Source organism: Dermatophagoides farinae, chromosome 2 (genome assembly GCF_024713945.1).
Source record: "Dermatophagoides farinae isolate YC_2012a chromosome 2, ASM2471394v1, whole genome shotgun sequence".
Classification (NCBI taxonomy): Eukaryota; Metazoa; Arthropoda; class Arachnida; order Sarcoptiformes; family Pyroglyphidae; genus Dermatophagoides; species Dermatophagoides farinae.
In genome coordinates, this window is record NC_134678.1 from 2,217,028 (window position 1) to 2,231,254 (window position 14,227).

General features: G+C 28.1%; 1 protein-coding gene across 3 annotated transcripts; it reads left to right on the top strand.

Annotated features, from left to right (window-relative positions):
- The first annotated feature begins 9,175 nt into the window (after positions 1-9,175).
- On the top strand, positions 9,176-11,112 carry LOC124500186 (uncharacterized). 3 transcript variants are annotated; one of them, XM_047064229.2, is made up of 5 exons: positions 9,178-9,457; positions 9,629-9,646; positions 9,707-9,778; positions 9,840-10,631; positions 10,685-11,112. In XM_047064229.2, exons 1-5 carry the CDS (start codon positions 9,352-9,354, stop codon positions 10,687-10,689), a joined length of 993 nt encoding a protein of 330 aa, XP_046920185.1. In that variant the 5' UTR covers positions 9,178-9,351; the 3' UTR covers positions 10,690-11,112. The 3 variants fall into 3 exon arrangements, with proteins under 3 accessions (XP_075592047.1, XP_046920185.1, XP_075592048.1); XM_075735933.1 differs by having other exon boundaries at positions 9,840-10,469; XM_075735932.1 differs by lacking the exon at positions 9,629-9,646 and having other exon boundaries at positions 9,176-9,461.
- The last annotated feature ends 3,115 nt before the right edge of the window (positions 11,113-14,227 follow it).

Sequence of the window (14,227 nt, forward strand, 5' to 3'; positions counted from 1 at the left end):
TGTGTTGATGAAATAATTATTTTTTTTTTCATTTGGCCCTTTTTTATTTACATTTGTTGTATTGATCCAAAACGAATGGATCATCGTTTCTTGGAAATTTTCCTTGCGAAAAAAGAAATGATGATAAAAAAAATTTGAAAAATTAATTAAGGATTCTATAATGTTTTTGAATCGATAAAATCGATTTAAAATCGTTTATGATGATGATGAAGATGATGAATTGTATGCAAACAACATTTCATTTTTTTGTTCAAGGCATTCATCATCAGGCAGTAGTGTTTAGAAGAAACGCGTGGATCATAGCATGTGTTAGGATTTTCATCAACAGGTTAAATTTGCAAACATTGAAAATTTACATTTCTCATCCATCAAGCATCAAAATGATTGCATTGTTGTTATCATAACGATACAGAAAAAAAATATGATAAGCTAGATGTTGTTGAACATTGAAAATTTCATGAACAAATTGGAAATACAAATGAATTTTTGTGTACTTGTGTGGTGAATTTTCTCTTTTTTTTCTATATAGATGAACCAATTAATAAAGATCATACAAACACATACACAAAAAAAAACTTAAAACGTTACGTAATTTTTTTTCTATGAAAAATGCATCGATGACAGGTAACATTTGTGTCTGATTTAAACAGCTAAAAATGATGATTATGATGATGATGATGATGATGATGATGACAAGCCCATCAAAACTAATCTAATCACGAAAATGATCCATCCATTTTCATATATTCTACATTAAATTCAATACTGATTTATAATATGTTCACACATACGAAAAACATAACCATAATTCATTCATTTAGCTATCCAATCTGAATAAACGATGATGATGTATTCAATCATCATCATCATCATCAACAACAACAACAACAACGAATTCATAACAAAATGAAACATTTCAATAAAGACTAGCTTTTATTTGTTAAACTTTTATATTCTAAAAAAAAAAATTCACACAATTTCATTTTGTTTCAAACCATAAAGATGTTCATCATGATGATATTATCATCATCATCATGTGGTATATATAACTATATGAATGATCACCGTATGATATTAATCAGAAAAAAAATTTATCGTTTAAAATGTGCAATTAATAATTTAGATATGGAAAAAAAATGCTCATCATCATTGTAAATAATCAAGCCATTGGATTTGCCAATTGCCATTCCAAATGTTGGAACCTTCACACATGTTTAGTAGAAAGAGAGACATCCTTCTGTGATTGTTTTGCTTAGAATCTATCTATCCATCATTATAGCTGTCTTTTTTTTTTGTTCTCCTTGCACATCCATGAAGAATTTATTCGTGGCACACGTGTACACTTTCTTGCTGGACAGTGAACTTTATTCAAGATTTTTATTTTTATTTTTTTTTCGCGCTTATTAATTTATGGCTTTGTTGATCTGTTAGGAATCATCTAAACAAATGAATGATATGTCATGAACAAAGAAAAAAAATGTTCAAGGAGAACCATTGCTAGAAATCAAGATGATCATAATAATTAAGTGAATGGCCCCACACATATACATACTTCATTATAATAATCATAACCGATGATGAATAAAGCGGATTGTTTCCAAAATAAGCAGATTTCACATAGATGATGATGAATTTCTATTCTTGTAAAAAAAGGATGCCGTTTTTTTTCGAATGTTATTCCAACATTATCATCATCATAATCATCATAATCATCAGTGATACAAAAAAAAAATTAGAATGCTGATTGTTTGTATAAACAGTCACACTTACAATTCTAGATGCAATGAAGGTTCAGCAAATAAACAGAAAAACTGGCCAGAAAAAATGGTAAAAAATTTTGCTTCCAACAAAAAAAAAAAGGATTTTCCATTTATTATATTGCCATCATCATCATCGTCATCTGAGTAACTGGCATTTTTGATTGAAGAATTAGATTGATAATTAGCATCATTCAGAATTATATACATTTACTCATCATATCATATCATATATTTGACATATCAATAATCTTTTGTTGTTATTATTATGTCCAGAAATTTTTTTTTCGGTTCATTTTCAATAAAAAAAAAATAATAAACAAAACAAAACAAAAAAAAGAAAAGAAAAGAAATAATCATTCAAATATTGCAAAAATAGAAATTGAAAAAAAAAATGATGAAAACAACATAACATATGATTGGATGAAAATACTTGATACTATGTTCACAAATGTAGTGACAACTGATGTTCATCAATTTATCATGATGATGATGATGAACAGAATGTCAAATTATCACACACACACACACAGGTTAATCATTATTCAATGAGGATCGAATAAAAATGATTGAAAAAAAAATCGATCAATCGTTGATCCTTTACATTTTATCATTATAGTAATCTATATTTGTACATCCGTATTCAGGTAAGAAGAGAGTATTATATATATTCAAATGAGACCAGAAAAAAAATTCGTATTTTTTCTTTCTCAAATATAATTCGGTAGCAGCTGGAAAAAAAAATTTGATCTGAAAGTGATTACTATGCATATTCGTAACATATATTATTCAGTGTGTGTGTTTGTCGTGTATAACGGGTCAGGTCAGTCATCATTGTGGATGAGTGTGTGTGTGTATGTCGTCGACAATGTCTTTGTATTTCTATTTTTGGAACATTTTCTTTTTTTTTCTGTTTATATTTCCCTTCTAACCGTAAGCTTTGTTGAATTTTGCTTGAAAATTTTTTCTTTGCTTTATTCCTCATCATGATGATGATTACGGTGATCAACGTATCATCATCATCATTATCATCATTATTTTACATCTTGAATTCTGAATTCAATTTCCATCATTGATGGGCCTGAATGTCTACCTATCTACACAAATTGACAACTGAGAAAATAAAATAGTGGATACCAAAAAAGACGAAAAAAAAAACATTGACAAGTTCACTGGATGTCACGTTAAAGAGTACAACAGAAAAAAAATATACGAACAGTGCATAACATCATTAACCAACAAAAAAAAAGCCGTGAGAAGAAATTAATATTAACTCTCCATCATCATCATCATCATCAACAACGCCTTAAAGAGAAATAAAAATAAAATCACCGGTCCACAAACACGCCATGTAGACTATTATCACTTGAAAAATTTTCATTTTTTTTTTCAGTTGTATTTCTATGGAATGATGGCGATCGAACACACCCAAAAGGTATTCTAAATATTACATTCAAAATGTGCAAGAGTGTTTTTTTTCATTCATTTTTTTTTTTTTTTTTTTTTGATAATCTACAGAACATATTGTCTGAAAATATATATTATTATATGATTATAATGACTAAATTGTCTCGATTGTTTTATTCTATTCTACTATTTTTGCATTATAATGATAATGATGATGATGGCTATGAATTCGTAGCAATGTCAATGTGAAAAAAAAATGAAAAAAATTTCCAATTATGAAATTGAATTGTATGCAGTTGTTTTTTTTGTGTGTGTGTGTGTATGGATCGATTTTCCAATGTAAACTTGTTTGAAAATGGAGATTTTTTTTCTAATGACTGAATTGAAAGATGCATTCGTCGTTTGTCCATTTAGGTGTTTGTATTTCATGCAAATTTTTTTTTTGACTTTTTTTCTGGTTAATTAGCTGATTATATTTAGACATCGTTAAATTGTTATCGTACTCGATAACGTTATTGTATTCAAAATACTTAATGTCGTTTGTCATTGTCTTGAATACATCATTAAAAAAAAGAGAAAAGATAATCTTTCATCTTGTATATTCACATGAAATTATCAACCATTACTGAAGATGAAAATAAAAAATCTTGATTTTATCTGTGTTTGTGTGTGTGTGTGTGTGTGTGTGTGTTGGTCGTTTGTTATGACAATGTTCATCTCGTTCCGCGATTCCAGATTTTATTTTTCATTGTGGTTTTTTTTTTGGTTCAACTTGCACCATTCACTCAATAGCCTGTTGATGATGATGATGATGATGGTGGTAATAATTAAGAAACATAAATCAAAAATGAAATTTTATTGTTGAAAAAATGAATACTTTTCCAGTACTGTCGGAAATGTTATTTTTTTTTCATTTATTCAATCATTCAATAGGAATGGTTTCCCTGGTAGTAGTGGTGATGAAGTAGTACTTTCGCTTGGAGCATGATAATTTTGTTTTCATTGTAATGATAATGATGAATAAAATTTAAATGATGGGAACCAGTTGATTGTCGCAATCCATACCAACATCTCCAAGTGTGTGTGTGTGTGTGTGTGTGTGTGTGTGTGTGATCGTAACTGAGAAACATGATGTACATTTTTGATTTGTGTATGTGTGTGTGTGTGTGTTTGCATATGAAGACGTATTCAAATTATCAAGGAAAAAAACTTTCTAATTTCTTCAGTGGCACCCGTTTTTCGTTTAAGAATGAAAATATATTTTTATAAATCAGTTATACAGGTTGTCATGTGTATGAGTACCATCATCATCATCATCATGTGATCATGGTGTGTGTGTGTTTTGGAACTTTCATCTTTATTAATTTCCATTTATCATTATGTTTTTTTTCCCAGTTGACAGTCATAAACAAAATTATAATTGTGGACAACAAACATTAATTTCATTTTTTTCCATATGAAAAGTGAAATAATGTTTGCAGCCATGAATGGATTCTAACCACTGTCCAATTGATAGATAATTAAGGATTTTTTTTTGGTTGAAAAGTCTTTCGAAAAAAAAATAAAATTTTTGTTTTGTCATCAAATGGTGTGGATTGGTATAAAAATTTTCGTTTTGTTTTCATTTTACTCATCTAGTGGCAATTGCATTTTATTATTATTTTCAATTGTAAATGGTAAAATTAACCATTGTATAATGTATCCACCCGTATTAACGAAGAAGAAGAAAAAAAAAATTCACTCACCCAAATCTTATTTTAGCATCAGTTTTATTTCATTTCATTTTAGATTCATTCATCATTGTCATTCTGTTTCATTTATGTTTTGTTGTTGTTGTTGTTGTTGTTGTCAATATCTGAATTAGAAATAAATAAATGGCTAAAAGCACAAACGAATCGTATTTGTATGATATCCACTCTATTTTATCGGAATTTTTGTATACTATGAGAATCAGAACAACAACAACAACAACAGCGATTTCTGTCTTATTCAGGTAATGTAATGTATGCTCGTCAGTTATAAAGATGAGAAATGAAAATGATGAAGATTTTTTTTTGTCTGTCTGTCGTTTTTTTTCCATTCATTTCATTCGTCAACTTTATTATTAAATTTAAACAAACAAACAAACATTATGAATCTTTGTTGAATTGGATAATTTTGTACTCCCAAACACACATACACACACACACACACACAAAAGAGGAAAAATGATTTAATTTTGTTCCTAATAAATTGTTCAAAAGTAAAGTAACATCACCATTAATTGTATGTGAAATTTTACAATAATGAAATAAAAGTGGATATATATAATGTGCTGAAACTCATTGTTGATGTGTGACAATTTTCTTTCTTTATTTTATTTTTTTTGACTTCTTAAATCCTAACTGCTATATTTATGACATATTTAGATCATCATAATAATAATAATAAAATCAGCACAAATGTCAAAAAAAAACAGGTAAACAGGAGAAAAGAAAAATTTTAAAGTAAACAAACAATTGTTGCATATATATATCAAAGATGGTAGCAAAAAAAAAAAAATATAATCCACAATGTACGAATGAAATTTTAAAAAAAAAATCATTTGACAGGATATATTATATTATTCCGTTTTTTTTTCATAATTCATTTATTCAGTCATTCTTTGTGAAAAAAAAGAATGAAAAATTATTTGTTTGACATATCCAACAATCAAATTCTATGAATGAATTGAGTTGAATTGTTATTGTTATCATTGTTGTTGTTGTTGTTGTCATTTTTTTTGTTGTGTATCGATAATTATTTTATTCTTTATAAATTCATATATAAAACACATATGATAAGTTATTAATAGAATGAATAAAAAAATTTTTTTTTCTTCTAATGATAATGATAATGATGATGATGATCAAATCAACATTGTCTTCATGGTTAATGGCCACAACAATAATGGATATGACACATCTATATTTGAAAAAAAAGCTGGTTTGATGGAGATACAACAGAAACCATGATAATAATAACAAATGCAACAAAAAAAAAAGAATCAGATTTTTTTTCTATGATAAGCGAGTGTGTGTGTTTGTTTGTTTTTCCAGCAACAAACGGTTGCTATCATTTCAAGATACAAAAGATCATTTAGCGTTTTTTTTTTTTGCTCTTTTTTCCATTCATTATCTATTATAGAGAAAATATATATAAAGACCATTATCATCATCATTAGATCATCATTGAATTGAATTTTAATGATTTTTGATGGTGTCTGAATGTCCATTTGGTATTTGTTTTGTTGATGCTTAAAATGGTAACGACAATAATGATTTGATTTCCAAAATTGACATCCTAATGGATTAGATGAATGAATTGATTAATGTGTCGGTGTGTGTGTGTGTGTGTGTATGTGCGTGTGAATAATAAATTCAGACATTAAAAAAAAACAATTTTAATGGTAGCCAGGTAATGGGGACAATTTCAAGAAGAAAAAAAAATCATGTTTGTAACTTCTATATATTCTTATTATTCAAATGTCAAAATTGATATCAATTCATTGTATTACAAGGTCAGGTTTTGTTTCATTAAATGCTTATTGATAATGATGAATGATAATGAAACTAACTAGTGCTACTGTGATACTTTCGGAAATCAAAATCATCTATCAATCAAAATACATCACTATTTTTTTTTACTATCGTTTCAAATGTCGATTTTGATCTTCATCGTTATTCTTGATATTTTGTTATTTGAATTACTTTTTTTTAAACAAACAAAAGCGAAAAAAAACCACGTTCAAATCCATTAATTTTTTGTCGTGAAAAGGAAAATAAACTGTATTCATGTAACACGTGTTTGAATAATTGTAAATACATGAATTTCGATTGCATTCATTCATTCATTATTATTATCATTATTAAACATAGTCAATCGATCAATCAGCTCTTTTGTTACACATCGTTTCAATACAAATACATAATGATGATGATGGTGATCAAATTTGTTCATCATTTTTTATTATGTCTCGGCTACTACTATGGTGATCAGAAAAAAAATTGAACAAAACTAAATCATATATATTGTACCAGTTAGTGAAGTAACAATCATTCAAAAGGCGTACATTCATTATATTTGTTTCGTATACAATGATGGAATGAAGTAGAAAAAAAAAATGGAAAAAAATTTATCCTGTATTCAAATCCATTATTTTGGGATGATTTTGTGCATCAGTAATCATCGATGTGATTTCGATGATTTTTTTTTCTCTCGCCCAAACTGTTATAATTAAATTTCCACGAATATAGGTAATTTCAGGCAGGATTATTGTCTCTGTATATGTGTATGTGTGTGTGTTGTATTTGTGCGTGCAAGTTTGATTTTGATTTTTTTTCCATTTGGATTATAATCACGATGATGATAAAGGTTTTTGAATTCAAAATTATCAGACTGATTATGATTATTGTTGTAGCCATTTTTTTTCGGGTGATGTGTGATTTCATCGAATTTTATTGATTCTAATAGTTGAATACGGTTGAATGAATCTAATTTGAAACGAAAAATTACTAAATAGTCATTATTTGTAACAAATGGCTGATTAATGAATGATTCAAAAAATAAATATGGAAAAAAATCAATAAGGGCCAGGTGATCTACAATATAAAGTTTTTTCCAGTGAACAAAACTGATGACGCGGCGGGTGATGATGATGATGATTTGGATAGTTTCGGCCTTTTACAGACAAATCGATTTTGAATCGATTAAAATCTGATCAGACTAATCAAGTTGAACTATATACAAACAAACACACGTACACACACTCATAAATACACTTGAAACATCCATTTATTTAGACACTTGATGATGATGATGATGATGGTGGTGGTGATGGTGGTGATTATTGAACATCACAGCAGCCAGCAGCAGGCAATTTCCGTGTTTGATCTGATTTTGATTTTTTTTTCACCATTCATACCATGCAGTGGCAATGTTTTTTTTCAAGAAAAAAACAAAAAACGTGCTTAGTATGATATACACAAAAAAATAAGATTTAATCGTATTGGATCATTTATTCATCTCCACTAGTTAGATGATGTTATCTGTTTGATTCATATAGATATTATTTGGCCAACAGAATTTAAGATTGTATCGTAAAGATAAAAAAATGTCATAAAAATTCATTCGAATCAAATCGATTGATATTATACACTCACTGTTGTAGGATAAGGTCAAAATAATGTTAATAAATCACATTTAAACTATCAATAGGAAATTGAATGGATTTGTTTTTTGCAATTTGACATATATATGATGATGTCGTGTATATTTAGTACATCGATCAATCTTAAATTAATTTATGATGAAACAAATATCACTGTTAACCGTTGTTATTATTGACAGGAAGAAGAGTTACAGTTGTCCGACAGGTCCTTATAGAGTAGCATTGGTTTGTTTGTTTGTTTTACATCAAGATATTTGTTTCCTTCTATGGTCAAAAAGATCTTGATTTTGTTCCATGACATTTAGACAGTCATGACCGCACATATGATTTGGCAATATAATTTTTCAAAAAAAAAAAAATAAAAAAATAAAAAGTAAATCCGTGTCCGCGTATCTCTATGTTCATCATCATCATCAACATCATCATTCGGATTATTTAATGTATTCAACTTCCCTTTCAATCGGTAAAAAAAAATCGAAAATTTTTCGTTTCCATTGCTTCGATGTCTTCGGTCACTACCCGAAAAAAATAAACAAAAATATTTACAATATAAATACACGTAAGTCTCTTATTATTTTGAAAAAACAAGTAAATTTGTATCATCATTATCACTATATAGTGGAAAGAAAAGAAAAATTTCAAGCTACTCGACTCTGAAAATGAAAAAAAAATTGATTAATTCAATTTCCGTTCAGTTTAGTTGAACACTTTTTCTTTTTTTTTTTTAATTTAACTTTTCCACTCATTTCGATTATTACCACTATCTGTTTTCCTTATATGATCAGCTGGTCATATAAAAGTTCAACGTTTGAAAGTAAATTTTGATTCATTTTTGAAATTTTTTTTTGTTTCGCGTCTTATAGCACGAGACAATTTGAATCAAAAAAAAAAATAAACAACATATATTTGAATTTGAATTTGTTTTCAAAATCAACAACTTCTTGACAACCAAGCATATATAGATTATTATTAATGAATTAACATTCACATGCCATCACAATGTCGTCATCATCATCATCAAAATGGTTCATTGTTTCATTTGTTGTTGGATCTTGTTGTTTAATCAATACCATAAATGCTAATCCATATGGTTATGGTTACAGTGGTTAGTGTTGTCTCTGTTGTTGTGCATATACATACATCAAATAATAATAATGCAAATACAATGTTTCATTTGATGTCTTTATTGTTTTAATTTTTTTTTTCTTTTTTTCTCGTTTCATTTTCGTTTTCGTTTTCCAATTTATTTATTTATTCAAAATATAAATAATAATAGCTCCAACCATAAAACAAAGTAAGTCACGCCTAATTCATTATTATTCTGTTTATTGACATCCAATCATTATGTTTATAGCTGCTTTACAACTTGAAGCAAGTGTTGAAATTGAAAAACCAGCTGGCCCACCAAAACCACCTGATTATGAAGGTAAACATCAATTTTTTGTCTATTTTGATTTATTCAATAAATAAATTTCAAATAATTTCAGGTGGACCAAGAATTGAATTAAATGTTCCGAAACCAATGTACGCACCAATGCCAATGTACCCACCAAAGCCAATGTACGCACCAAAGCCAATGTATCCAATGAAACCAAGTGGTTATGGTCCGAAAAAATATGCTGCACCAAGCTATTATAAACTTCCTTCGACCGGTGTTCCCTATTATGAAACAACAACAAAAAAAGCTCCATACAAAAGTTCTTCAAGTAATAAATTAATGTATGCCCCAAATGGAAACATTGCTGAAACTCATTATCATGGATCGTCGGATTATGATCAACAACAATATTCATATCCACAAGATTATTATGGTTATAATCATGATCAATATGATCATTCAGCCGAATATCATCCATATTCATCACCAAATGAACGAGAAACTTACACACAAAGTGTTCAGGAACCACAACAACATGTTAATCATCGAGTTATTTATCTACCTGCCGATGCTGATTCTGAATCAGTATATCAAGCACCACCAGCACCATCAACTGATTACTCTGAATATTCATCATCTGGAAAATTACCAGAAAGTTCTTCTGAACCAGTATACGATCCTCGAACATCAATGTATCATAAAATTTCACAAATTTCTTCTGATACTAATCGACCAATAGGTAAAGATCTTTCCGTTTCTCGACATGAAAATTATGGCACTGTCATTAATATTCCTGCTGCCTCGGAACACATGATGACATTTATGAAACCGGATACTGATGGATACCATATGATGGAAAGCCATCGGTACAGCCAATCTGCTGCCCCGGAAATTGAACTGAGTAAGATCGTGACTGTTAATAAACCAATGTTTAAAAATCTATTGTCAAAACAGTATGAACAGCCAAGGATAAAGCAACAACAATCGAAAAAGACGACCAGAACACCATACGAAATACAAATTGGAACTATGGCAGGAACGAATAATCTATTGCAGATGCCCATTACAACTTTATCCCTTGATAACATGATGATGAGCTATCCATCGAGTGTTGAACCAGAATATTTTAAAAACTATCAATTTCCATTGGACTATTTGAACGATTCATCATCATTCGATACAAATGAAGACGTTCAATATGTTTTAGTACCAATCAATAATGATCTATTCAATACTAAAGCCAATTATTAATTCACAATTGATCATTCTATTGTATTTTTTATCTCATCTTATATATCAACATAATTTTCATATTTCATAATTTTTTTTTCATATACTCATTTAGTTTGTGTTATTAGCATTTGTTTTTTTTGTAATAAAAATAGTGAAAAAATATTAGATTTCAAAAAGAAAAAAAAATCAATAGTGCCATTTGTAAACAATAGTGCCATCTATTGCATAAAAAATTAAGAATTAATTTATGATTCTTGTACATAGATGGCAATAGTGCATTCATGACGTATAATTTTTTTGAAAGTTTTTTTTTCACATGATGATCCGTATCAATTGTTGATAATTTCGTTACATTCTATTATTCGAACACATAAGATCTTCTTCAACTTCACTTTTACCGGTACGTACGAGTAAAGGAATATTCAATTTTTGTTTTTTTTAAAGAAAGAAAATCAACTTTTATTTTTATTATTCAATTGATTTTTGTTGATACATTGATTGTTTGTTTCACTAGAAAAAAAAATTTGATGAATAAAAAGAAAGCTAGTATTACAAAAAAAAATGACGAAAAAAAAAGATGAAAATGATTTATAAATTCGTATCAATCAATAATCAATAGACAATTCAATTATCGTATCGATTATTGTTGTTGTTGTTGAATGGTTTTGCATTTTTTTTTTTTTTTTGGCAATTTCGAATTATAATTATATATTATTATACACAAGAATGAAAGATATAGATTTGGCGCGTGATACTGTTTCTGTTATGCATTTGTTATGTGTTTCTTCTATGATATAAAAAAAATTGTGAATTTTTGCATTTATTATTATTCCATTATTACATTATATAAATGGTTATTGTAGTGAAAACAAATGATTTGTCATTGTTTTTTGTTGTTTTTGGCACAAATTAATAATCAATCAATCAATCAATTAATGAGAAATGATTTGATTGATTTTGGTATATTGATAAATTATGCAATTATCTTCATGAATTGTACTTTTGTGTATTTGTGTTTTGTCATTTGAATTTGTACGATCTATTTGTTTGTTCATTTCATTTCATTTTTTTTATATATTACAGAATATTTTGTCCATTTTTTTTCTTGTGTATATGATTGTTGATCGAATGATTTTTTTGTTTTGTTTTGTTTGGTCTCTCATGTATGTTTCATCATGATGATGAAAAGATGGAACAAAAATCTATGTTACACGTATCGGATCTAGTCAACATAAATTTCATATATACATAGATTCATGTGTGTGTTTGTGTCTGTGTGTAAATTTTTCTATCGATGATTGAATGGATAGAAGAGGAAATAAAAATCAGAAAAAAAAGAATAAATAAATTACATAATGATTAATATGAAGAAAGGTATATTATGTATTATGTCGAATGAATTGAATATGACGATAGAGATAGAGATGATACTGTATGAATTATAGTAAACGAGAGAGCGAAAAAAAAATTCCTTTATTAATGTTGAATGGATATATTATTATTAATATATGCAGGAGACAAAGAGTGGAGGGGCGAAACAAAAAACACATGGGTAGAATTTTGTCATCCTAAATTAGTATCATCTCCATATCATCATCATTACCACCAATTACAATCATAAAAAAAACAGTCATCATGACTGGTAATTGACTACAGCTAATGGAAAAAAAGGATGAAAAAAAAGAAGAAGAAAATCCTGAGATTGACACAAACAAATGCACACACAGGTACAAAATAAGATAGAAATGGATTTTTTTTTCTCCTATAAATCTCTTATCGTAAATGAGTGAATAAATGTGGCTTGATTTGAGAAAAAAAAGCAATGAGCCAGAAAAAAAGAGATAAAGCCGAATGATGAGAGAAAAGGAGAACGGAACAAGAAATAAATGATTGATTGTGAATTATATAAAAACGATTAAAAACCACAAACGATAATATGAAATTTTTCAAGAAAAAAAAACACGAAGAGATTCGAAAAAAGATTTGTGTCCAATAATAATAATAATAATAATAATTAGATGTGTCACCATCACACAAAAAAAATATATATATAAACTACAGATTTATAAAAATGGTGGATGTTTGACATACATGATGATGATGATGATGATGAAAAAAAAAATGCAAAATGATTTAGATGGTTCAATTGGTTTTTCTAATTTGAATTCTCTAGTTATTTGTGTTTTAGTATCACTAAGATGCTTGTCCATGAGTGTGTGTGTGTGTGTGTGTGTGCGAAAAGATTTGTGTTTTTAATATTCGTCAAGAAAGAAAAAAAAAACAAATGTTCTGGATTTCGATTTATCTATCCATATATTATATATTGTCGTTTGTCCAGTAGTTTTATATGTGATGATTCTTTTCTCAGGTGGCCGTCAATATACATACATACATATACAAAATGATGAATGTGAATTTTGTATTATGAACACTTATGAACATAATCGAATGGCACTGTATATACGATGATGATAATGGACGCCATAATGTCATGTCAATTCAATGAACTTTTTATTTTTATTTTTTTTGTACCCATTTCGAAAGAGGATCGATCAAAGTGAAAAAAAATTTTTTTTTTTGATAACTTGTTTGTACGCATAGATAATTTCTGTGATTGTGTGTTTATGATTATGCTCGGCGAATGAATTTTTATTTTAGAGAAAATTAAAATGAAATTTCTTCTTAATGAGAAGCCAATGGAGAATAATTGATGATGATGATGATGATGATGATGACGATGATGTCGTACTATTTAAGCTCATTGGTATGTGTATGATGATCAATGGTGATGTGATAATGATTTTTTCTTTGTTGGATGATGAATAATAAATGAAAATGAGAGAGAGAAAGATAGAATTCTTCATAGTTTTTTTCTGATAGATTAATTTGTGATTATGGAATCAAATGATGATGAGATTAATAATTAGTGGAAAGTAACGATGATATTGTTGTTGTATTAATGGTGAAAAAGATATGTTTAGACAAAAAGAAGAAACGTTGGCCATCTATACAAAATGGTAATAATGATTTTATGTACATAAAAATCATTCTGATTGTTATAAAAGTTTCCAAACTAGATTTTATCGATTTATTTTTATCATTATTATACAGTAATACCCCGCTTAACGCTGCCCCGTTTAGCGCTGATTCGATATAACGCTGTACAATTACCCTACATTACATTACATTGTTACGTTGTATATGAAGGGTAAAAATGCATTATGTAAAAATAGCCCCGCTTAACGCTGTTTCGCTTAACGCTCA

Coding starts and splice junctions, on each gene's coding strand:
- LOC124500186 (XM_047064229.2), top strand. CDS start 9,352: ATGTCGTCATCATCATCATCAAAATGGTTCATTGTTTCATTTGTTGTT. Junction 9,779..9,839: donor AAAACCACCTGATTATGAAG/GTAAACATCAAT, acceptor AAATAATTTCAG/GTGGACCAAGAATTGAATTA.